The sequence below is a fragment of the Manduca sexta genome, chromosome 7, assembly GCF_014839805.1.
Source record: "Manduca sexta isolate Smith_Timp_Sample1 chromosome 7, JHU_Msex_v1.0, whole genome shotgun sequence".
NCBI classification, from domain to species: Eukaryota; Metazoa; Arthropoda; class Insecta; order Lepidoptera; family Sphingidae; genus Manduca; species Manduca sexta.
In genome coordinates, this window is record NC_051121.1 from 8,114,865 (window position 1) to 8,139,303 (window position 24,439).

Consider the following 24,439-nt stretch of genomic DNA (forward strand, 5'->3'; position numbering starts at 1 on the left):
CAGTCTGTTCCACACCCAACTAGGCTATCGCCGCTTTTAAAAATAACATAAATAAAATCCAATACAATATTAGAAAGCCAAATAAAACTCCGCAACAACGCGACGAAATAAAAATACCACGATTTTTCTAACAAGCGCGAATTCCCGTCTGCTTTCACAATTTGTCACTCTAATCTCGCACAAAGAGACTGCCGGGACAAATCGTGTATGAATGCAGCCTTATTTGAAGCGTCCCCTGACGTGACGAATCTCGTTCCGCCCTTTGGGACCTACGCGTCAATCCAGTAAACTGTTTACCGTCCATGACCCGGAGAAGGATATATTTTTAACACAAATTAACGGAGTTTAAAATATGTTGTTTTTAAATTAATTATCAGTTAATAAAATGTTCATAATATCATATTTACTGTAATAAAAACAAACAAGCACTAATCACACCTTTATCCCCCAAGAGATTGACTGAGTTTTCGTTAAATGAATTCCGTCTCATGATATGGCCTAGCGCCATATAGGCACAAATTCCAGACTCTGGACTGATACTGAGCAAAAAAACATATCACTTTGTCCGATCCGGGAATCGAACCCGGGATCACAAAACTGTGTTGTACCAGATCACGCACCCAATACAACTACGCCATAGAGGCAGTTTATTTTAACATAAATGCTTAATATTATGAATATGTTTGTATAGTCCGATGTTTAGTAAAAGTAAAATCAGAAACAGCGGAACGGATATAGATGATTTTTTTCACACCCATTGACAATGTCTTAGATTAAATTTATACAAGCTTCTTTGAATCGAACAGTACACAATGTCTCTCAAGTCTTTTAATCCGGCAAAGGTCATGCACAAGGACTGAGCCGCGCCTAATGTCCTATGTCACCCCTTTGACTTTAGACCATCAATGACCACGAATGTACTCTGGTTTGAAGGACATTAAACCTAGCTTAATTACTGGACATTCTCCGACTGATTACCGCCATGTAATGATATGTTATTCAAACTTCTGAAGGACATTGACGCGATTTATTTATTTATGGCACCAGTGGCGAAGGGCGAAATTTTCCAAGAGTAAGCCCGACACTAAGCGGCGATAGCCTAATTGGGTGTGGAACGGACTGCCAAGACGAATGTCCGCAGGTTCAAATCCCAAGTGCACATACCTGACTTTTCTAAAATCATGTGTGTATTCTTTGTGAATTTATCGTTCGCTTTAACTGTGAAGGAAAACATCATCATCAGGAAGTTGGCTGTGTGATGCCTTGAAATGCACGTAAAGCCGTTGGTCCTGCGCATGATCTACCTTCGGTATTGTCGGTTTGCCATCTCACCGGACTTTAAAAGTGAAAACAGGGAGTACACCCGTGTATTGCGCACACACTTGTGCACTATAATATCTCTCGCGTACCTGGCTGATCTCCGTTGAGATTTTCCGCCGTTGCCGAAACTCAGCTAGGAGCGATTCATTCATTCAGTTGTAAGTACTATTTAATACGTAATAAAGAATAATATTTTTTTTTTAAAATAACGAATACTCACTTCAATAACAAAAGTGTTACAACTCGCAATTGCATAACTGTAGGACTGTAGAGAGGGGTCCCTCATGCAGCTAGAGGAATGGAGCCACTTGAAAACACGCTTTTTCCAAGTAATGCCTTTGAGGAAATTAAATAAACTGCAACACCGCATCATAAGCATCCTTAGAGGGCGCTGCGAGAGTTGCGCAGGCCCATTGAAAATCTATTTTTGAATACTTATTTTTTGCAAATGATTTTACAATAGAACATAAAGGTTTGCATTCATATTATTATACCATTCATATTATTATAGTTCAATATATTGTTTTGAAATGGATAGATGATGCAAAAATCCGTCCCTCAAAAAGAAAATAATATAAATATAAATAGCATGATACACTTATTATATAAAAAATAACAACTATAAAAATAACTTTCAAATAAATTGCGTAACTACCTATTCTAATTATACCTATATAAAATGTTGCATACCGTTGAAACCGTGAATCATGTTGCAAACATCATAATTTATACAACGTTTTAGTAAAATACATTGTTTTGATGCATAGGTAATATAACTTTTCCTCAATCCGAAATTACTTTTAACACTCATCGTATTTCTAATGCTAACTCGAATTCGAATAAACATATTAACATTTCGACGGACACGCTCTCCGCGCGTCTTTAAACACTTAATATTGACCATTGACATATATTGTATAGACACGAACGTCCATATAAACTATTTGTTTAAAATCGTCACAAAAATGGCAACCATAACGTCACTGTCATAACCTAGTTATTCACTTGAACAACAAATAATTTTACTTATTTGACTAAAATTTTTTTTCACGCCCAGGTTTTACTTAGACTCAAGTTCTTATATTATGAGCGTCACTCCGTACATAACCACACGCTGTCAATGTTGAAATCATACTAAAGTCAGGTGTACGGATTGCAGTACAGTTGAGCACAATGAGTGTACGGAACGCCAGATCTAGTTCGTAGTACATATATAGCGATGATATTGATAGTGTCGCATTTTCATTGGTTCTAAAGCCCGTCGTCAGCTCTTTTAAAAATATCGTATGCATAGCCTCGTCAACATCGTATCGTATGCAACAATGATCACAAACGCCCCATATCTCCCTGCTCGGCGCGGTTCTTTCGGCTTCCTTTTATTTGTAGGCAAATGCGATTTTCGCTTACGTTATCTTAAAAGGTATATACGAGGAAGTGTACTAAGATCCGAACGATCCCTATGGCGTTCTTCAATGGAATTTCAACTTACATTTATTTATTTAGCACTTCATATACAAAAGTATACAGGCGGACTTATTGCCATAGGCATTCTCTATCAGTCAACCTTAGTGTGATGCAGGGATAATCATTTACTCAATATTTTATCATGAATTTATTAAGTACATAAATAAAGGCTATCTTCAACATTAATTCTTATTCTACAAGGAATAAGACAGAAATCTTGACTGGCACATTTTTCCTAACCTACGCAAAATTTAAGTAAATATTAATAAAAAAGGCAAACATTGTATTACATTATTTACACTGTACAAGTTATTTTAAAAAGATAGCTGAAAATGAGAATTAACGTACACTCCATCTTAAAATAAACATACTAAGAGATATACAATACGGAGATATAAATCACATAAGTTTATTATATCATAAAGGCAACTTACTAATCGAACAAAGAAACCACCGGATTAGCTTGATATTTATAGAGTTCTTGCACAGTTTCACAAAATGACGCAAAAATAATAAATACAGATTTTACGAATTCAAATTGTACTCCTTAATCACTAACAAAGGTCCTCCATAATCTTCAGAACGGTTAGAAAAACTTTAGGTTTATATCGTACTAAACATATATAACGTATACTGTTAATAGGTCTCTCATATGTGAGAGTCCGCCTCGGTAGGTTGGTACCTATGCAGGCGGGTAGACAATAAGACATTGGGGTGGTCCCCAATGTCTATTTCTGCCGCCAAGCAGCAGTGTGTATTCACTGTTATGTTCCGGTTTGAAGGACATTGTGGCAAGTGTAACTACTGGACGTACTAAGACTTAACATCTCACGTCTGAGGATGGCGAGCGAAGTGGAATACCAAACAATACTTTGTATTTCAAGGTGTTTTGTAATGTTTATGGGCGGTTGTATCGCTTACCATCAGGCGAACGTACTCGTCTCGTCATACAAATCAATAAAAAAAAAACAATAAAATCCAATCTAGATACTATCAAAAGTTAAAATACATTGATTCGCGCTCCATTAACACAAGCCTTGAGAAATAATACAATGTACAATAAAACTAAAACAAAATCAAAACAATAGTGTTTGGAGCTACGCGAAATACAATATTTTCCTAAACAATATATTGTACTATTTGACAATCGGTCACACTATTCTAGGTACTCCTCAGTGAACAGTCGTAGGTCACAATTACCATTCAAAATGTGTCACAGTGGAGTCTTCTTGACTGGACTCTTATTATTAGTAAGCAAATTTTTAAATGAATGTTTTTTAAAAGCGTGTTCTAAGTTGATAACCCTTCCAACGCACATATTGCAACAAATCTATAGTATAGTATTGTTAAGTGTGCTTTTTACTTTTCTATGTTGTTTTTTGTGTGAGTAGTAAAATAAATTATTTAAATAAAGTGATAAGAACTAAATAGGGATGACTTGTTCGTTTGAATTTTATACAATAACGAATCTTACTCATGGATTTAATAAGCGTAAAGTTTGCACTTATAATTTTTTTTTTTGCAATTTTGCGGTACTCATAGTGTTTTTATGCATAGTTTATTTTTATTTAAATTTCTTACAAAATCTAAGGGGCAACTCTGAGTCCAGTGTAATTAATAACTTATTATATTAATGTAAACACTATAGATATTGCCGTAGCTCGATCATAGCTTCTGCTGAATGAGACAGACCCCTTTCGCACTCCCACCATGTCGTTTGAATCGATACACTAGTTCTTTTGCAATTTTGGTTTATTAGTTTCTTATTTCTTTTGTATGTGGTGTTAGTGTATTTTTTTTATTTTATTTGTGCCTTGGTGTTGCGATTAAATGTTTTGTATTTGTATTACCTATAAACTTTTAAATTATTGTTGTACTTAAGCATGCTGCGTGAGGACGCATATTTTTATGAAAACAATTTCACAAACCTTACGAGACAATTGAAGACATATGTTAAATTTCACAGCTTCAAACCAATGGAGAATCGACAGAGGAACAGCAGGCTTTCTTCCCACCATCGACAGTCAACTTCCACGACATCTACTCCAATAGCCTCGCCCTTCTAGCCGATGAGCCGTCAGCCACCGCTACAGGCAAAGAAGAAGACTTCCACATCAGCAATATGCCGTCACAATTCGTTGAGTTTAGGCCCCCTCAGACAACAATCTTGCCTTCTACTACTACTGTTGAGATAAGTACTGGTACAGGGTCAACTGAGAGATCAGAGTCTTCTTCCGCCCCCACTTTGGCTACCACGGAGGAACCTGAAGAGATTTCAGTTAAGGTGTTGCCAATAGCGAAGAATTATCAGCGAGGCGTCCTTGATTTATTGTTCCCGGCGACTAGAGTGAGAAGTTTTAAGAGCATATTCGATTCCTTTAAACGGATACTGTCGCATACTTTCAGGAGATAACTTGTAAAATAAAAATGATTTCTAGCTTTTTGTTTGTTTCATTTTTAATTTGTAGGAAAGCGATTTAAAATGCTACGGAATTATTATGATAACGTATCATCACTTTTTAAAACTACAAGTACACAATACGTACTAAAAATCAATAAGTATGACATTTCCGAACGTTTAAAGATTCAATACTTTGCTACATAATTGAATAAACTTTATTCAATTACAACGATAAGTGTACTGAAAAATTCTTGTAACAGTCAAAAAGGCAACGGTATGCACTCAAATGCAGTATGCTGAATGAATAAAAGGTTCCCTAACTATAGGTTCTCATTTAGAAATCAATAATATATAGGCGGTAATATTATGTATATTTGTAAGATTCTTAAAGAAGTAGGCCTGCTTCTTTAACAAACCTAATTAAAAATACATGATTCTGATATAACTCGTATGGTCTTTTAAATTGGTAAAAGCAAGTGGTGTTTAAACATCGATTTGTAAAAACACTGATTAATTATATTCATTGGTTAGTAGATAAATTTAATCCTTGCTGTTGTTTGTCCCAAAATTAATTAACATACTTGATCTGTATTACCTAGGTAATCTAATTAAAATTCTGAATCTTTATAGATCTAATCATGTGAACTGCAATACACGTATAACAATATTGAAAAGCAACAAACATCGGTCCGAGAAATCCGAACAGTTCTCGAATGCATCTCACACTCGAACTCAAACAACGGTAGTGTACAACTACTCATCACAACAGCGTACACTTGACTAAAACGTGATTTACACTGATTGCACTAATTACACTCGACACGAAAACGCGTCGCTTAAGCGCTTGTACTCAGCGCTCGAGCGCAAGTGGAAAGCCCGAGAGCCGTGGCGCCACTTGTGTCCAATTAATTTTTTGGATTTAAGCCAAATGTAAATTCTTATTAACGCCTTAGTACTTATTCTATCTTTGATTGTCTTTAATTATGGATTTAGAACAAATTAAATTAGTTTTTTTATGTGAAGTTAGTTTCGATTCTGTGAGAGTCGATAATGCAGGTGGGAATGAGGAATTTTGGTAAGTACCTAATTAGCATGAACAATATTAGTTAGTAGGTACAAAATGCTGGTGGTAGGATATATTTTATATCCGCCCGGATACCGACCACCGAACACAAGGTGTTAAAACCCGCCATAGTGGCCCACGTAAGTGTGTCGCTTTCGAGAGCAGCCTGTTAAGCCTATAAATATCCGGTTCATACAGGCCGGCATAATTGTGTCGACTATCGAATGATAATCATCTCTCGTCAATCAACTACCTTTTGGACCCCACTCCACTTACCATTAGGTGCAGTTTTGTCAAATTGCCATAAAAAGTCGACCTTAGTGACATTTTAACTTACATAAAAGTGACACCAAAATCAAACACTTTGGTACTTAAATATTCTTCGGAATAAACGTAGACGAAGCTAAAAAAATAACAATTTCACTCGCAGACATGAATTCAATAAAAACCAATAAGATTCGCAGGCGAGGGAAAAAAATTAAGGCTCAGCATTCATCGGAGACATTGGCGACTCCGACGTAATTTTTCCTAGCGTTTTTTTTTATTAAAATGAAGTTAAACCCGCTGACTCAACCGGGGAGGTGATAATTTTATATTCAAGACTGCTGACTGACGTACTCGTGATGTTAAATTAAAGCTATAGATTTAAAGGGCTTAGTTGGCTACGTTATAGCACTATAGATAATTAAGATAAAAACAAAACAACAACAAATTAAGCCTTTATTTCCATACTAGAGAGCACCCACTTTTCGCCATGTGTATACCGTCCCATAATGTATTCGGAGACGAGCCTTTTGCCATATCGAGCACAAATTCCAAGCTCCGGACTGATACTGAGTAGAAACACCGAATGTCACTGCCCGACCTGGGATTCGAACCCGGGCCTCACAGTGGTAGTCATACCGCGCAAGCTTTACAAGTACGCCACCGAAGCAGTCTAATAATAAGATTTTATAAGACATATATAATGTGACTGCATAAACTTGGATTTTATTACATATTAATAAAACGAATATCATTGTTTGTACAGGTTCAAAAAAATTTAAATCGTTCAATAACTCTTATTAAAATTGCCAAAAAAATGACCTATTTTTTTAAATTAACATTTCCGATAGTTTCATTATGTTGCTACAATTTATATAATATAAAAAATCTACAACCGCCTTTCACTTCATGTAAAACAAAATCAAAACCTCTTAATCTTACATTTTTATAACTGTCTTCACAAGCCATAACTTTTCATGACCACAGTCGATAGCCATTACATTTAAATGACGGCGAATTAACATTGTGGACAAATTAAAACGTTTCAAACTTCCAAGGGGTTAACGCAAGAATGAAATTTAAGCCTCCCTGTACAAATTCAAAAGTTCGATTTAATTATCACTAATAGGATAAAACCGTCCGATGGCGTGGAAACCGAGTGGAAACTTGGCCAAATTAAAGAGTTTCGCTGTGACTAGCATTGTGCGCGATTAGATTACTTTCAAACGCGGTGGAATTGTCATGTGATGAATAAGTATCCAACGGAAAATATTTCAATATGTTTTGATCTTTTGTAAAATTCTGCTTTGCTTTTCATTCGTAGTTACTAACTTCTAATTGTAATAATTAATTTAATATTATGCCATAGGTTTCACTGTGTTCGCCTTTTTTTTTTGTTTCGCGGAGAAAGTTCCTTATTACTACCGCCCAGCCTTCGTGGGGGGCGACTGAGCGGTTATACTGGGGTGACCGTGCCTTGCGGCCCGGCGTTGAGCCGCCCGGATTTGATGACGACCTTCGGGCGACCGCCGGGCCGAGTCCCTAACCCGAGTACAACTAACCTATGCACGGCCTACCAGCTAAAATTCCGCGGTGGCCCTCTTCGGCGCATTAGGGACGACTGCGGGCTTCCTCTGACGGAAGTGTCTAAGTCTTCGTCCGCAGCCGCCCCTGCGCGGTGCCGCCTTGCAGCCCGTCTCCTATGGTCACTGTGTTCGCCTACGTAACTGATATACATAATATATTTATTTATTTATTTTTTTATACAGGACGGTAAAGTGAACCTACTCCACATGATGATAAGGGTGTTTATACATAGCGCCGCAGCGGCAGCGGCACCACCTAGATCGCTGTGTGGCTGTATTAGTTACCCTTGGATTTGTATGTTGAGAACTACGGCACCTGCAAACAAAATCAAATAAAAGTTTTTTTTTTTATAAGAGACCGTCAAAATAATCCCACAACACCTGATGTTAAGTGGAGTCGGGTCCAATAGAATGTCAACTGACGAGAGATGATTACCCTTCGGTAGTCGCCACAATTATGCCGGCCTGTTACCACCGGATATACACAGGCTGCACTAAAACACGACACACTTACGTGGGCCACTATGGTGACAATTAATTATTTAAACATCATGATTCGAATATATTATGAAGCAAAGTGAAATATCTAACAGCAACAGCGGAGGCTGATCTGTTGGTATTCAGATTGTAAAAAGCCAATACCAATTACTACGATTTATAAATTGTAGATCACAATTCGATTCTGACATAAATATTCAAAATTCTCTTCAATATATGAATATTCAAAAATTCTAAATGGTCTAATACAAAATTCTACATTGACGATTGTAAAAGTCGGGATCACTTTAAAATACACTACTAGCAAACATTACAATTCATCCAGAATTCACCTAAACGGCATAATCTCTATCAAAAGTATCAAAAACTAAATTAAAAGCACAAAACAATACCGCACTCCACAAAAACACCGACAATTTGATAAAAGCCTCACAGACCGCATTTAAACATGCCATAAATAACATTTATTCTTACATGATATTCAAATTCCGAACTCACGACGCGCGCAAGCGTTAAATGAATGAACTTTTATAACTTAAGGTCCGCTAAGTTGCCGGCTTTAATACCGACTTTGAGGTTTCGCTCGGTGATGAACAGTTCCCTCACTTTTAATGACTTTTTGCTAATATTCGGCACGCTTTTCGCCGAAAAAACTTTGTACAAGCCGTGAATATTGAGGTTTCGATATTTAAAAGAGATACTTTTAACTTGCTCTTTGCTATTGTAAGTTTTCTCATAAAATATAATTAGTTGGCATTCGCCTCTTTGAAAATATTTTGGTATTACTGTGTCACTTTTGTAAGTTTTATACATTTTTATTACTTTAACTCTAAAGGTCGTAGAGGTAGGCCACGCTGACCAACGGAGCAGTACAATATAGATTTGTTAAACTTATAACAGAAAAATAAACAATTATTTGCAGTATAAGTTGTTGACCACAAATTGAATCATAGTGCAGAATTTTAGCTGATGATAAAAATAATTCCAGTACGTTTTCTGTTACTCGACACCAAAAACAACTTGAAAATATTACCAGTAGGTACACTCTAAAACGCGTAACTAAAACCACATGCTTTCGTATGAAACAAGGAATAATTAACTTGTAAAACATTAGTTTAAAAACATTGATATTTAACTGCAACCCAATACTTGTTTCCCCTTATATCTCTCTCAAAAACAAAGTCCACAAAACATTCTGATGTAAATACGGACAGTAGCCGGCTATGCAAATACCGGAACAAGTTGTCACCCAATCCGGGCCATCGACAACAGCTGCTGAATACGATAGCATTCGCAATCCACTCCACTACATTTTGTTGGATTTAATTAATTCATGCGGTCACTTATAATGGAATTCTGTCTAGGTCATGTCACATTTGATGCACAGCCGATGTTGTGTCATACAATTTTGGGCTTAAATGCGAGTACAGAGTATCATATCAATGCAATAAACTAAACAACGTAGAATGAAACACAAGCATTGCAAATGCGGAAATAATCTCTTCGCTACGCATCGCATTTCTTACCTAAAATAAATACAACCGCAACGTCATGAGAGGGGGCGCCACTCGTCTATTTGTTGTCATTTGCATACCGACCGCCGCGCGAGCCGGCCGTCGAGTATACGCCCGTACAGACAAAGAGATTTTCATATTAAATTTTCTGTTTAGTATAATTGCCTACATATTTCCTTTTCTGTCCAACGTTTTTCGGCTTAATTTGCATATGAAGATTTTACTACTCCACCGTGCCGTTGAAATTAGTTTAAACAGTATAATACCATTCTCGTATAATTTCGTTTCGAATAAAGGAATTTCTTTTTCGAAGAAATGCATGTTTATGCAACTTTGGGGAAAGTTTGTAAATTTTGCGGAGTGTGTAGCGTGCTCTAGCGTCATTTGCATCTGAGATGTCTAAGCTATTGAAAGCGGTATTGATCGGTGCATATACAGCCCTGTTTATCCAATATTTGAAAAGTTCTCTTTCTAATAAAATCGTACAAGTTATAGAAAATGATTACGTGTTTCGATCGCCCGGTGCAATAAAGAAACTCCAGAGAGAACTAAAGAAATTCCGAAGGAACTTCACAGCAATGAAATTGAATTACAAATGCCCGGTCCGGTTGCCAACAGACTTGAAGTACATACTGAAATGGACCGAAGCGTTTTCACATTACAACGAACCGATGTTCAGGAACGGTCAATTTGTATTCTTGGAGAACAATTGCTCTCACACCAACTGCTTCATGACGAACGACAAAACCCTGCTCACTGATGTGAGGAACAATGACGCGATTCTGTTTGACGTTGAAAACAATTGGGATCAGCATCCCATATTCAGAAGTCCAAATCAAAAATTTATATTCATGGCGTCGGAATCGGCGAGCAATTTCCCCGTCTGTCATCCTTACTTCGACTCTTATTACAATTGGACGTGGAGTTACAAACTAAATTCTGACATTCAGAGGTTATTTGTCTACATCTATGATAAGAAAGGAGAGCTCGTTGGTCCAAAAATGAATATGACGTGGATCGATCCTATGGAACCAACATCGAAGGAGGTGAAGACGTTATTAAAAAGAAAAAGGAAAGCAATAGCTTGGTTCGTTTCGAGCTGTCACTCCAAAAGCCGGAGAGAGCTTGTAGCTAACAATTTAACTATGGCTTTAAGGAAATACGACTTGAAAATCGACATTTACGGATGGTGTGGTAAACTGACGTGCCCCAGAGATCGGATGGGAGACTGTCTGGAGTTTTTGAAGGAGAATTATTATTTTTATCTGTCTTTCGAGAATTCACTTAGCGATGATTACGTCACTGAGAAGATAATGCATGCAGTAATGCATTACACAGTTCCTATTGTATACGGCGGTGCGGATTATTCAAGGTATTTGAATACTAATAATTTGCCTAAAAACAGTATTATTTTGTTTTTAATGATTATTAGAATTATAGATTATAGATGTCAGCAATTCGTTCTTAATAATTTATTTTTTCACTCTTACGCGCGTTTTCACCTACATTATAAAAGTAATTATGGTGGACATAAATCATAAAGTTTGAACTTTGAACGCATAGCTAAATAGGTCGATGATGCATTTTTGACGAACTTTTATGTAGACGTGTCCTCTTGCTCACTAATATTTTGTTATAATTTCAGATTTCTACCGCCAGGATCGTATATAAATGCTGGTGAACTAGACGGTCCTTCCATTGCTTCTTTAGTGGTCAGTGCTATGAAAAATCCGGAAGAATATGCAAACTATTTCAGGTGACCCTAATGCCTTGTAATCTAATAGTAAAATCTAGACTTTTTTAACAGTTAGCAAAACAACACACGTCGTTGGATATTTGTTCCCGCTCGGACCACTGCCCTATATACAAGGTGTAAAACCCAACTATAGGTAGCCACTAAGCCTACATAAGTTTTACGTGTTTTTGAATCAGTCTGTATAAAACCAGTTTTGAACCGGCCGGCATAATTGTATCGATTGGCGAGGATCAACCATGTGTCGCCACGCCACCTACCATAGGTGCGGTCGAATCATTTTATCATATAAAAACAATATACGAAAGTCCATTATTTTTTGTTTCAGATGGCACAATCATTATTCTTATACTCCACAGCCTGAGTTCAATGACGTGTGTACACTATGCGAGATGCTCAATGAAGGTAAACACTCAGTGGTAACAGATTTCAGGTCCTGGTGGAATAAGGACCATGAGAAATTGTGCCCCAAAGAGTATCTGGGAATGTATAACACACGTCAAGGTCTTACTATTACGGAATTGAAATAATATTAATAGATGATTTCCATGTCTCCTATCACATGGAGGGGATAGAATCTCGGAGAAAGATGGATGACAACCGCGCCCCTATCTATTTGAATAACAGTTGTATACATATATTTTTATTTTCTAATAAAGTAAATAAAAACAGCCTTAATTAGTTCACTTTTTTCGCGAATATTGCTACTTCATGTTCAATATAATAACATTTTTTTTTAACATGGACATATGTACGTTTCTTAGCCTGGCAGGACCGGTTTGTACAAACACAACGGTCTTGCGGGTGAGTGCTTTAGGCACTGCGAGCCCTTAAGTGACCATGCTGAGGACGACCCTCTAAAGGATCACGGCCTTGGCTCAGGACAGCCACAAAATAACTATAATTCTCAATAGCAAAACCAGAACAACCAGCAGAAATTAAACTTCATCACTGAAAAAACAGATTAATTCCCCTCACATTTTAACTAAAACTAACTTTAAAACATCTAACAATGGTAACAATAAACTAACTTAGTATCAAATCCAACAATTTCCATACATTTAAAGCGAGCCGCGGCAATCCTCTTAACGTCCAAAAGTCCCTCATTATTCAAAACCTCAAATTTTCGAGATAATTCCAATTAGGCGGGAGTCATCATCGCCCTTGCTCGGTTTTTTACTTGGAATATAATTAAAATTTTCGCTGACACCTCGCAAAGATTAAAGCTATTATATTTTGATGACTTAAAACCGCCGTTGTAATGTCCACGCTAAAAGAATTCTCGTTTAATACCTTTCTATCTTTGCAGTTTATTTTGTGATAGATATCCTTGCAATTAAATTAGTTGATTTATCGTAATATGGTTTTCTATTTAGAAAAAAATCATTAGTTTTAGTGACTGCAATTATTATGCATGATTTTGGTTTTGATTCACAATTATTTTATCTCTTTTATTTTTGATTAATACGTAATGTACATTGACTGTTACTTCCGAAAATAATTCATACTTTTAAAAACAATATTCAACCCTATCTAAAGAGAAATGCACTGTATATTATTCATTCAGACTACCTGAGAAGATTACATTAACATTAATTTTTCTCGACGGCATCTAAATATTTATAAATGCGCCAAGTAGAGCAATATTATCAAAACAAATGAAGTTTGCAAACTTCATCAAACTAACCAACTTAATTTTAAGTTTATCATTCGCGTGGGGTGCTTAAAATTTAAATAAGCAACTCTAGTGACGACATACATCATTACGCCGTAAACTTGCACAAATAAAGTTGAAAACAAACTTGTAGAACGAATGCAGTGTGAATTTGTTCGCAATTTGTATGGATACACTGCTTGCAATTTCACTAGAACATAAACTTGCTTGACTTCGCAACTCCAGACACGTTAAAGTTGACGGTAGAGATAACTTTTTAGTTAATTGATTAAAATATAAAACTCGTCTTAATATAACATTGCAACTCCTCTGCAGAATTATTAAAAATTGTAATATCAAAATTTTAATCATAGCAAAACTATTAAAATGTTTTCAAAACTCTTCAAATAGTTAAATTGAACGGCAAGTCATTTAGATCTCGTATCCACGTTTAAAAGTAGCTCGGATCTCAAATCATAACTTAAACACAGTTTGCGTTGCTGCGCTGTATATCAACTCTACTTGAGCAAACTTTTCCAAACTGCAAATATTTTTCTTAGCCAGGTATAAATTCTTATTTACTACACCATTTCTAGACACTGACTACCGGAAGTCGTATAAACTTTGTTTTTGTTTATAATTTACTAGCTTTTGCTTGCGACTTTGTCTATGTTAGACTCTATTAGAATAAAAGTAGCCTACAGTACTTAGAAATAATGTGGTTTCCGATTAATGAAGCAATTTTCTAAATCGAACTGTCTGTCAAACACGTAATCTCTGCAGTGTTATACAATTAATCGAACGTGGACAATAGAACGTTAGGATAAATCTAATACTTATAGTAATTATGGGCAAAAAACTACAAATTTTATAACTTTAATTCATGTAAATGTAACACCTATTGCGTGACTCTTTATTAGATCTACAACTGTGACACCAACAAAAATGTCGTTTACGCCGAAACCAGGCGGTAGTAATAATAAACCTCTTACCGCAAAAACAAAAAAATCCTAAACGCCCGAAATACATGACACCAATTATATCCATTTACAATCAACGATCCCAATCTCAATCTTAAATCCAATTCCCAGAATGCACCAATCAAAATAACTCATTTGCAAGCATGCCAAAAAAATCTTTGTTCTGATTGGTCCGTTTTTAGATCGAAAAAACGGTTGGAATCGTTTATTGAAAAAGGCCGTTAACCATTTCAAAAACAACCGAATATATTTCAAATATATGACAGATTATTCTTAGAATAAGAGTGCGTAATGTGTGCAGAAAAATAGTAGTTCTGGTAAAAATAAATGTTTCGTTAACGAAATCTCCGGCGAACGCGGCTGAGTTCCACTTGGTAATTAGTTTCGTTGGCACTACTTTCTGTACGTACACGTACGGCGATCGGTCGATATCATAGCATAGAACGACAATTTATTTAGTATAGGACTACATAAGACTTGTGGTGGTATAAAATAAATATAAATATGAAAGACAGTTGCTCACAAACCGTCTATTTGACAATCAATAAATGTATCAATCCGTGATCACATTTCATTGATACTTAAGGCGATACCTCAAGGTCCATTTTCATACATTTTGTTTCACCTTTAATCTGGGTAACTAAACAAGTATTGGCAAGTAAAGAATTTAAATTCATGTCTAGTTAGTGATTAGTTCTCGCAGTTGAAAGAAAAACGTAAAAATAATTAATAATCATGGATATTTCTGCCTTTAAAATTTCGTCATATTAAATTGTTTAGTTACCCAGATTAAAGGTAAAACAAAATGTATGAAAATGAACCTTGAGGTATCGCCTTAACGTGACAACAACACGCAATATTATGATAATTATATAAATTACTTTAATACGTCTCATCTTAATATTAGAAAAAAAAATTACGGCCATCTTAAAAATACAAGACAATTCGCTCAAGAGAATTTTAAAATACTAAGAAGATTGAATAGCCGGATTTTGAAAGTTATGCAGCGTAATCGAAGCCTCTATCAGGTTTTCAACATAATATATTTTACAAAATACATACAAATCTACAATACATCTGCGAGTACAATATAATTTTTTTAGTGTTTAGTTTTTCAACTAAGTAAATAACTTACTTTATTTTTTATTTACCCATCAAAAAAGTATGTTACAAATACCACTTATAATAAATATGCTCAGTAGTAAGTACATTATCACAAAAAAATAAATAGTAATAAATAAAATAAAATATTAAAGACTGATACAAACCAAAGTAAGATTTCACTTGCGTTACGGGTATTCTTTACAAGCGAATATCACAAATCTGGTTGTTTAAAAAGAAAAATTGTATCTCTAACTAAAGGTAACGCACACTGTACAACCATTAAACTATAACACGAGAAAGTTAGCGATGAGTTGCGATGAGTTGATAAGAAGATAAGCCGCTATATCGGTTAACTTGCGGAATGAAATACCACCGAATAGTTGAGCCTTGTTGCCGACTATTGTGGTATTTTTGAACCAGTTAACCGCCGCAAATCAAAACATTTGCGAAATAACTTGTTTTGGAATGCGGCTTCACTTTTATGTGGCGGCTTTAAATGGAAATATTTTAATAATATGCTTGTACATTGTAGACAAAGCTTTAGTTTAAATTACCTATTCGTAAGTATTAATTACATTATTTTACACTCTCACAGAAATTACAGAATTGGTAATAGAAATGCAACTAATACTACGTTATTGTGAAAGCCGTAAGAAATTTTCAAACCATAATTTGACAGTTACCTTTTAATACGGGCATAGCAAGTGCCCTGAATACGATAACCGAAGGGCGGTCCAAATAAAATGTCTACTGACAATATGATTAGTCGAAAGTCGCTACAATTATGCCGGTCTGTTTGAACTGCATATACAATAGCTCGTCCTGAAACGCGACAAGCTTCCATGGGCTATTATAATGGGTTCGTGTACTGTGGTCTCTATCAAAGTGGATACAAAACATATCTTACAAAGCGATAAGTTTCAGTAACTATCAATATCATAGCGATGTAGCATTTTCAATGAAATTGACAGCGTGTGCGCAACACCTTAGATTTTCTCGTAAGTTTTAACAACATGCAGAACATATATAAAAGCCATTCAAGTCTATTTGCTGAAAACGAGACTGGCGCTCGTTATTCCTTTGGATCTATTCCCGTTCTATTTCCACTAGTTTTCTTTGTTACAATGCTTTGGTTCTAAGTCCAGAATGGCGCTTAGCTCCCACGAATTAGCTTCATAGTGCGCTAAGCGTTAGAGATACGATAAATCCACTGAAAGTGATGTCGGTTTACTTTATCGATAAAAATATTCATGCCAAGGTCATCCTGAAGTCATATAAAAAGTTAAAATGTAAGAATTTGAATTTAAGTTTAATCCCAAGAGAAATAAATCACAATAACTCTTTATATTGAATTAAAGAACAAGAAAATTTATTAGAAAAACATAGTATATTAAATTAAAATTAATTTAGTATATTATGTTCATTTACGTACAATAAAATAAATTATATTTAAAACATTAGCGTCTTACATTATAAATTAAGATTAATAATATAGTGACTATTCAAAACTGTACAACCAGCAATCGTTAATTTTTAATACCAATTTGTCTGTATATCTGAATTAGAAATAAACATACGTAGGTAATTAAAAAGCATGAATTAACTAAAAGTAACCTTATCTATTTTATTTTTTCGAACTATCGATATATTTTATATAGTAACATCTCTAACACTCCACGCGATGAGCACTGTTCAAAGTGAATCTCATATTTAAATTCAGCATTATGCAATGATAGTAAAATAAAACACATAAGATATTCGACTTTGGAATGTAAAAAAAGTTTTTGTAATTAATTTAAAAACTTCTAATGTTATTTCTTTTTTTAAACCCTGGCTTTTAAAGATTCACATAATAAGTATTAAATCTTATGTACCTTTAAACAAAGACTATTTTAAGATCTCGCTTCTATCCTTGGACTGTAACGGACGGCAGAGTGCGTACAATTAACCTATAATTGCATGGAACTAATCTGTCCCGTAGTGTTGTAACGAATCTATCACAATGAACATAAATAAACTATTAGTAAGTCACGGCTTACTTAAAAAAAATGAAATTCATAATTGTTTTTTTTATTGCTCTTTATTGATATAACAAGTGCATACTTATATGTACAAGTTTTGGATTTGTTCCGCAGTAACAAACCATAATATCATGGGTGCCATTATTGAAAATGGAATCGAAAGAATGATTGTGTCGCACTCACCAGTCTTCAGACTCAGATGTTACCTGACTGACCTTTGGTTGTCCCTAACAATTTTATGCTGGCATACTGATTAAATCTTACAGTCGTTTGCTTCTTCTGAGGCGGTTCCCGGGAGCCTAAATGCATACGAATTCGCCCGACCATATATATATATATATATATATATATGGTCGGATATGGATATATATATATATATATATATGTCGGAGGAAGCTATGTGTCTGGTTGATTGTTGTTTGCGTGCATAACGCACAATAATTGTTAATCTAATTTTATTAGATTTGTTACATTTTTCTATTACTTAAAACCTTACGCATAAGCCATAATGTAATAGAAGTTTATTTAAAAATTATAATTTACGAAACGACCAATCAGAGCAAGGCACGTGCCTCGAGCGGGGTCGAGGCGCCATCTTTACTATTCAGGTAGGCCATGAGTGCTTTTGGACATTCGTTGAAGGAATCATGATAGTGACTGATCGAGTTGGATCGTTGAGAATATTTGTTGGTTAAAGTAAGATCGGTGCCCTGAACCCGCTGCTCGGTCTTAGTTGTCCACTTTTCTATCTTCATTATTGTAAAGTGACAAATATTGTTTAATTTGAATTCGAATATAAAAATATCTGTGATCATTGTGTTTTGTGCTCGCATTTTACCCTGATAACGCCCACTAAGTCCGCAACCACTAATGATGATGTCGACGGGAATAATGCTTCTCCGACATCAGAAGTGGGATCGGTGCAGGCACAAAACGTGAGTGGATGGATGGCGGCAAATGACGGATGGTGCACGTTATTCGAAGCACATTGAAATCAATATGAAGCTACTCGTGGAGGCGCTAACCAACTCACCGAATATCTCGGATAAGGGCATCACGCTACCTAAATTCCAACTGGCACATACAAACACTGACGCCCAGGCTTGACTGTCAACAGCAGACAATCTGCTTATCGGATTGTGATATAGAGGGAAGTAAATTAATTGTCATACTTAGTAAGGCAATGAAAGGCTTGCCCGCAACATGGTTTTCTCAGATAGCTTTTCCTAATATGTAGTGAATAAATTTAAGGAAATTGTTATTTCTCGTTTCAATACGTTAAAAAAAAACATGTGCAGTGACCAATGACGTTTTACAAATAGACGTGTCATGGACTATCAAAATTGCACAAAGGAGCAGCGTACTATTTATTATAGTCACATACTTGTACAGCCCTTGCAGCTCACATTGATATGGCCCGAGCGTCGACCGCCGTGACCATCTAGTTTATTGGTCTCTGGTCGCCATGACCAGCCATGACAGTCGAATGTAATGTATTTAATGGTTAAAAATGACTTGAATAGTGTATGCTTATTACTAACGTATGGAATGAAACGTTTTTTTTTCATTCACAGTTGGAGTATAATTTGTACGTCGTTTAAAAATACAGGAAGGCGTTTTATTTATTAAAATACAAAACCTTGTGGGCCAACTAGCCGTGACAGTGTTGGAAGTCAACTAATTGAATGTCGGGCAATTGCCTTGCTTTTGTCTTGCCAATATTGAGCTCGGACAACGTGTCTATGTAATGAAAACATCTTAAGCAGCGACTATATTAAAAATGCTTACTGGTAGACCGTAAGAAGGAGAATGTCTTGCTGCAAATGCAAGTCGTTTATTTATTTTACTTATTTCACGATGGAGTAATTAAGACAAAGAAGAAGTGATGGTACCCTTAATACTTGCACACATGGGACAAATTGAGCCACGTTTACAACGTAATATTTTTTTTGTTTTTTCTAAAGAAGTAACGATCTTTCAGTCTACTACTTAACATGCAGAAGATAACCCCGACGTCTGAGCGCTGAAACACCGCCGTTGCTACACAGACTCCTGTTACTTGTTACAAGAGTAGTGTTGAGGGTCATGTGGCGTGGCGGTGCTCTAAAATATGGCCAGTTGCGAGCAGTAGCGCACAATCTGCCACCGAACCGAGCGTTGTGAAGCGAGTGGACGTATGTGGTATGAAACCTATCACTGGGATAATTACGTAATTTGGTGAGCAGTTCTCATTTTGTTTTGATTCCGGTGCTGACTGTTCCCTAATTAAGAAAGAGCGTCTCTCTTAAGCTTGTTGGTACATTGTAGCGTGCAATTGTTACTTTGATTGGTATAAGAAAATGCGATGTATTATGTGATATTTTGATTGGACGCAATTTGTTAGCCTTAGGTTTATCAGTATACACATATCGAGCAATAAACTTAATATAATTGCGAGGCCCTCTCTAGTTAATATTTGCAACGTAAGTAAACGTAGTGGCTGATTTTCTTGGCTTGGATACCGATATACCTGATGATTTTAAACACAACTAATAGAACTTCTTAGCAGCTTCAAGAACCCATTTGTTGAAGGCACGCCTACTAGTAGAATAAAAAGAGGTGAGTTACAAATGACTTTAGTAGATCCTAGAAAAATCGTGCAACGGCAACCATGTCATTGAGTCCTGAAGAGTAAGTGATATCTGCCGGATTTATTACACCAAACAACTCGCTCTTTTCTAACCCAATACTCTTAGTGAAGCAGCGCGATGGCACACATCGACTGTGCATAGAAAACCGAGAATTAAACTCTAATACTCTAATCGGTGATCAAGTTCAAAGATTATCCGTCGTGCGATTAAATAAGTGTCGACATGGCTAATGGATTTAATTAAATTCCTGTAGATGTAGAGACAAATTCGACACAAAAAACCGCATTTATTATTCAGAACTCTCATTATGAGTTTACTGTAATGTATTTTGGCCTACGAAATGCAACCTCTATGTATCAGAGAGTTATTAATACTGCTCTAGGCATCGATGTATACGTACTACGTGCTGGATCTGGTGTTCCGTACACTCATTGTGTTCGACTCAACTGTACTGCGATCCGTACACCTGACTTTAGTATGAATTTCGACATTGACAGCGTGTGGTTGTGTGTGGAGTGACGCTCATTATAAGGGAGCTCGAGTGGGTGTAAGCCTGGATGTGAATAAAAAAAAATGTTGATCAAATAAGTGAAATTATTTGTTGTTCAAGTGAATGAATGGGTTTAATAGTAACGTTTTGGTTGTCATTTTGGTTAAGATTTTGAACAAATAGTTTATATGGACGTTCGTGTCTATAGAATATACATCAATGGCTCTATGTGACTTAGCGCAATCTTCCACAATTGTCTACATGGATAATTTAGTGAAACCTGCGAAAAATGTACAGTTTTTCATTGGTCAATTATTAGTGGTATTCATGAGTAAATTTTTCCCTTGGGTTGGGATAAAACTTAAGAGATGGCATGTAATCAACATTACTGGCTTCCCAGTATTTCAAGATACATCATAAAATTGCATAACATATCGAGTAGCTAAGTTACGAAGTGGAAAACAACCAACCGATAGTGTAACGGTCCATACTGAAAGCTGATATTCCTTAGCTTACAGTCCACATCGGCGCCACAAGTAAGTTCAGTGGTAAAATGATGAAAGGAATATGTTTTAATTCTAGCAGACAGTTTATTATTTTATTTTTATTTTTACAGAAAACTATCAGCTAAAACAGATATAGTTTGAACAATTATATAACTGAAGGCCAATTTAAAGTTTTCACAGATATGTGTGAGTTTATGTTAGAAGTAATAACAGGCAGCTCAGAAGATTACAGAGATCACATTACCTAAATAAAAATTAAAATGTAGAGAAGTGACACGTATTATAAAAAGAAAGCATCAGCCAAGACTTTTCTTAGTTTCGAGACACTTTCAATGAATTAAATATTCTACTGACTCTGGTTATATAGGAGCTTTGATGATAAACTTACTTCGCAGTGCGTACATGTAATAGGCTTGGTTTTCTTATATGGCTAGTATGGATATGTAATCCTTTTTTTGTCCGTAGCTCAGGACAGTCCACAGAACTATTCGGAATGTAAAAGAGATACGCTAAGTCAGCTATGCGCCTTCGTTCCTCTAAGGGATGAATGTGATTTTTTTTGTAGTGGATAATGTAGTTTGGAAGATACTTATGGGAGCGATAGTGTAAATATCTCACAAACTTTCTTGGAATGCTTTCAATTCTGTCGATATGATGACTATTGTAATTTGGATTCCATACTTGTGAATAATATTCGAGATGGCTATGCACGAGAGTACAGTATAAAACATTAATTGTTTTTATATTGTTGAAGTCAGACGATATTCTCATTACGAAACCTTAAGGTTTAGATGCAGCCTTGATGATGTTAATGTGAATATCAAACCAAATTTTCGAGTCGAACGTTACTCCTAAGTCTTTAATAGAGTTGACACTGGTTAAGGAGTTTCATCAATTGAGTATGTAAAATTCAATGGGGTTTGGCTTTCGTGTAAAGGTACAGATATAGCATTTAGAGACGTTTAAATCTTTAAATCTAACTTGTTTAATCTACCGTTATTTGTAAAACGAGTAAGGTCCTCTTGTAGTGCGAGATTATCAGCTCCAGTAGCAATATGACTAAATATTTTCATATCGTCTGTTACTAAAGGATTTCACAAGACATAAATTTTCTTCATAAGGTAGCCTGGCAAGCGTGGTGGTGGTTATGGTTTCGTTAAGCTTTGAAATGCCAATTTGTTAGGCCATTAAAAAGTAGAATCAGTAGAATGAGAGGCGAGGTGGCCCTGATAAGTGTATAAGAGGCGAGGTGGCCCTTGATAAGTGTATAAGAGGCGAGGTGGCTCTAGAAAAGTAGTGTAAGAGGCGAGGTGGCCATTGTTAATAATAAAAAATGTGAAACGCGATAGACGACGAGGTGACTGTTTCGATACTGCGGACTTAATTCAGTATGTAATGTGGAGTCTATTGAGATTCAGATTGGATACGGAAAGCCTAATTACTATGATAGCGCATCTATTTTGTGAAAATACCTTAAAGAAAGTTGTCGCGCAGAAGCCAAAATGTACACGATTTCCTTGGTCAGGAGTGGCCGAACTATACTATTATATTACTCTCATTTCTGCAGGAAACTATGATGCGCGGCCTTCAACATTACACGAGGGCGTGTAACATGTCAGGACGGCCGTGTCGGAGGAAGCTATGTGTCTGGTTGATTGTTGTTTGCGTGCATAACGCACAATAATTGTTAATCTAATTTTATTAGATTTGTTACATTTTTCTATTACTTAAAACCTTACGCATAAGCCATAATGTAATAGAAGTTTATTTAAAAATTATAATTTACGAAACGACCAATCAGAGCAAGGCACGTGCCTCGAGCGGGGTCGAGGCGCCATCTTTACTATTCAGGTAGGCCATGAGTGCTTTTGGACATTCGTTGAAGGAATCATGATAGTGACTGATCGAGTTGATCGAGTTGGATCGTTGAGAATATTTGTTGGTTAAAGTAAGATCGGTGCCCTGAACCCGCTGCTCGGTCTTAGTTGTCCACTTTTCTATCTTCATTATTGTAAAGTGACAAATATTGTTTAATTTGAATTCGAATATAAAAATATCTGTGATCATTGTGTTTTGTGCTCGCATTTTACCCTGATAACGCCCACTAAGTCCGCAACCACTAATGATGATGTCGACGGGAATAATGCTTCTCCGACATATATATATATATATATACATATATATCCAGGGATTTTTAGGTCGCGGCACGCGGGGGCAAGCAGTGCCCCAAAAGCAATTTCGAAAATATCGAAATTATTGCTAATCAAAAGTACGAGAAGGAAGGCGGGTAAAAAACTTTATGGACTTACTATTTTCGAGAATTACTGTACTCTCTAAATAGAAGTGACAAAAAATACATGTATATAACCCTTCCTTAGTATATAATGTGAAAATACGTACCATTGTAACCAATCTAATTATAATTTGCGGCTGTCTAAGTAAACATTCCTTTGCCTTTTTTTGGGAAAGTCGAATATTGACTGCTGTTATAGTTAACCATAGCTTTATCTTTATTTTCCTCAAATATGTCTCCACTTCCTTCGATTTTATTAGCAATTCTTTTCGTTGAAACGGTATAGTTTTTATTAGAAGTCGAACCGTGGCCCGCCGACTCATCGGTTTTGCGGTGACGCCCATTCCGTGTCGGTTCTAGTTGGTCGGAACCTTACTAGCGATACGTCTGCCAAACAATCATGCGGACTAACCGGGGTTTTATTTACGAGCTTAGAACTGTATTTTTTATCTTTGGATGAAGATAACTTGAGTTCACTCTCGTTCAAACCTGAATTGAAATAGATTTTATACTCACACACACGCTCAGTCATGCCTTTTATCGTCGAATGCACAGGCGCAACGAGTGCACTCACTTTCAGCCGTGTGTATTCTCCGTCCCATGACATGATAGTGAGACAGCCTGTCGCAAGGAATAGGCACGAGGCAGAGGAGCAACGGAGCCACTTTTAGCCGTGTGTATTCTCCGTCCCATGACATGATAGTGAGCGAGCCTATCGCAAGGAATAGGCACGCGGCAGAGGAGCAACGGAGCCACTTTCAGCCGTGTGTATTCTCCGTCCCATGACATGATAGTGAGCGAGCCTATCGCAAGGAATAGGCACGCGGCAGAGGAGGAACGCAGCCACTTTCAGCCGTGTGTATTCCGTCCCATGACATGATATGTGGCGAGCCTATCG

The 24,439-nt window shown here is 36.2% G+C and overlaps 2 protein-coding genes across 2 annotated transcripts in view; both read left to right on the forward strand.

Annotated features, from left to right (window-relative positions):
• The first annotated feature begins 3,950 nt into the window (after positions 1–3,950).
• LOC115445926 lies at positions 3,951–5,199 on the forward strand. The gene is made up of 2 exons (XM_030172475.1): positions 3,951–4,034; positions 4,751–5,199. The coding sequence occupies exons 1-2, from the start codon at positions 3,993–3,995 to the stop codon at positions 5,195–5,197; spliced, it is 489 nt and encodes a 162-aa protein (XP_030028335.1). The 5' UTR covers positions 3,951–3,992; the 3' UTR covers positions 5,198–5,199.
• Positions 5,200–10,688: 5,489 nt separating this feature from the next.
• The window catches only part of LOC115446772 (alpha-(1,3)-fucosyltransferase C), a 45,795-nt gene continuing 32,044 nt past the window's right edge, over positions 10,689–24,439 (forward strand). Inside the window, exon 1 of the mRNA XM_037436318.1 lies at positions 10,689–11,482. Coding sequence (XP_037292215.1) covers positions 10,689–11,482 — 794 coding nt within the window. The remainder of the gene's footprint in view (positions 11,483–24,439) is intronic.

Coding starts and splice junctions, on each gene's coding strand:
- LOC115445926 (XM_030172475.1), top strand. CDS start 3,993: ATGTGTCACAGTGGAGTCTTCTTGACTGGACTCTTATTATTA. Junction 4,035..4,750: donor TGACTGGACTCTTATTATTA/GTAAGCAAATTT, acceptor TAAATTTCACAG/CTTCAAACCAATGGAGAATC.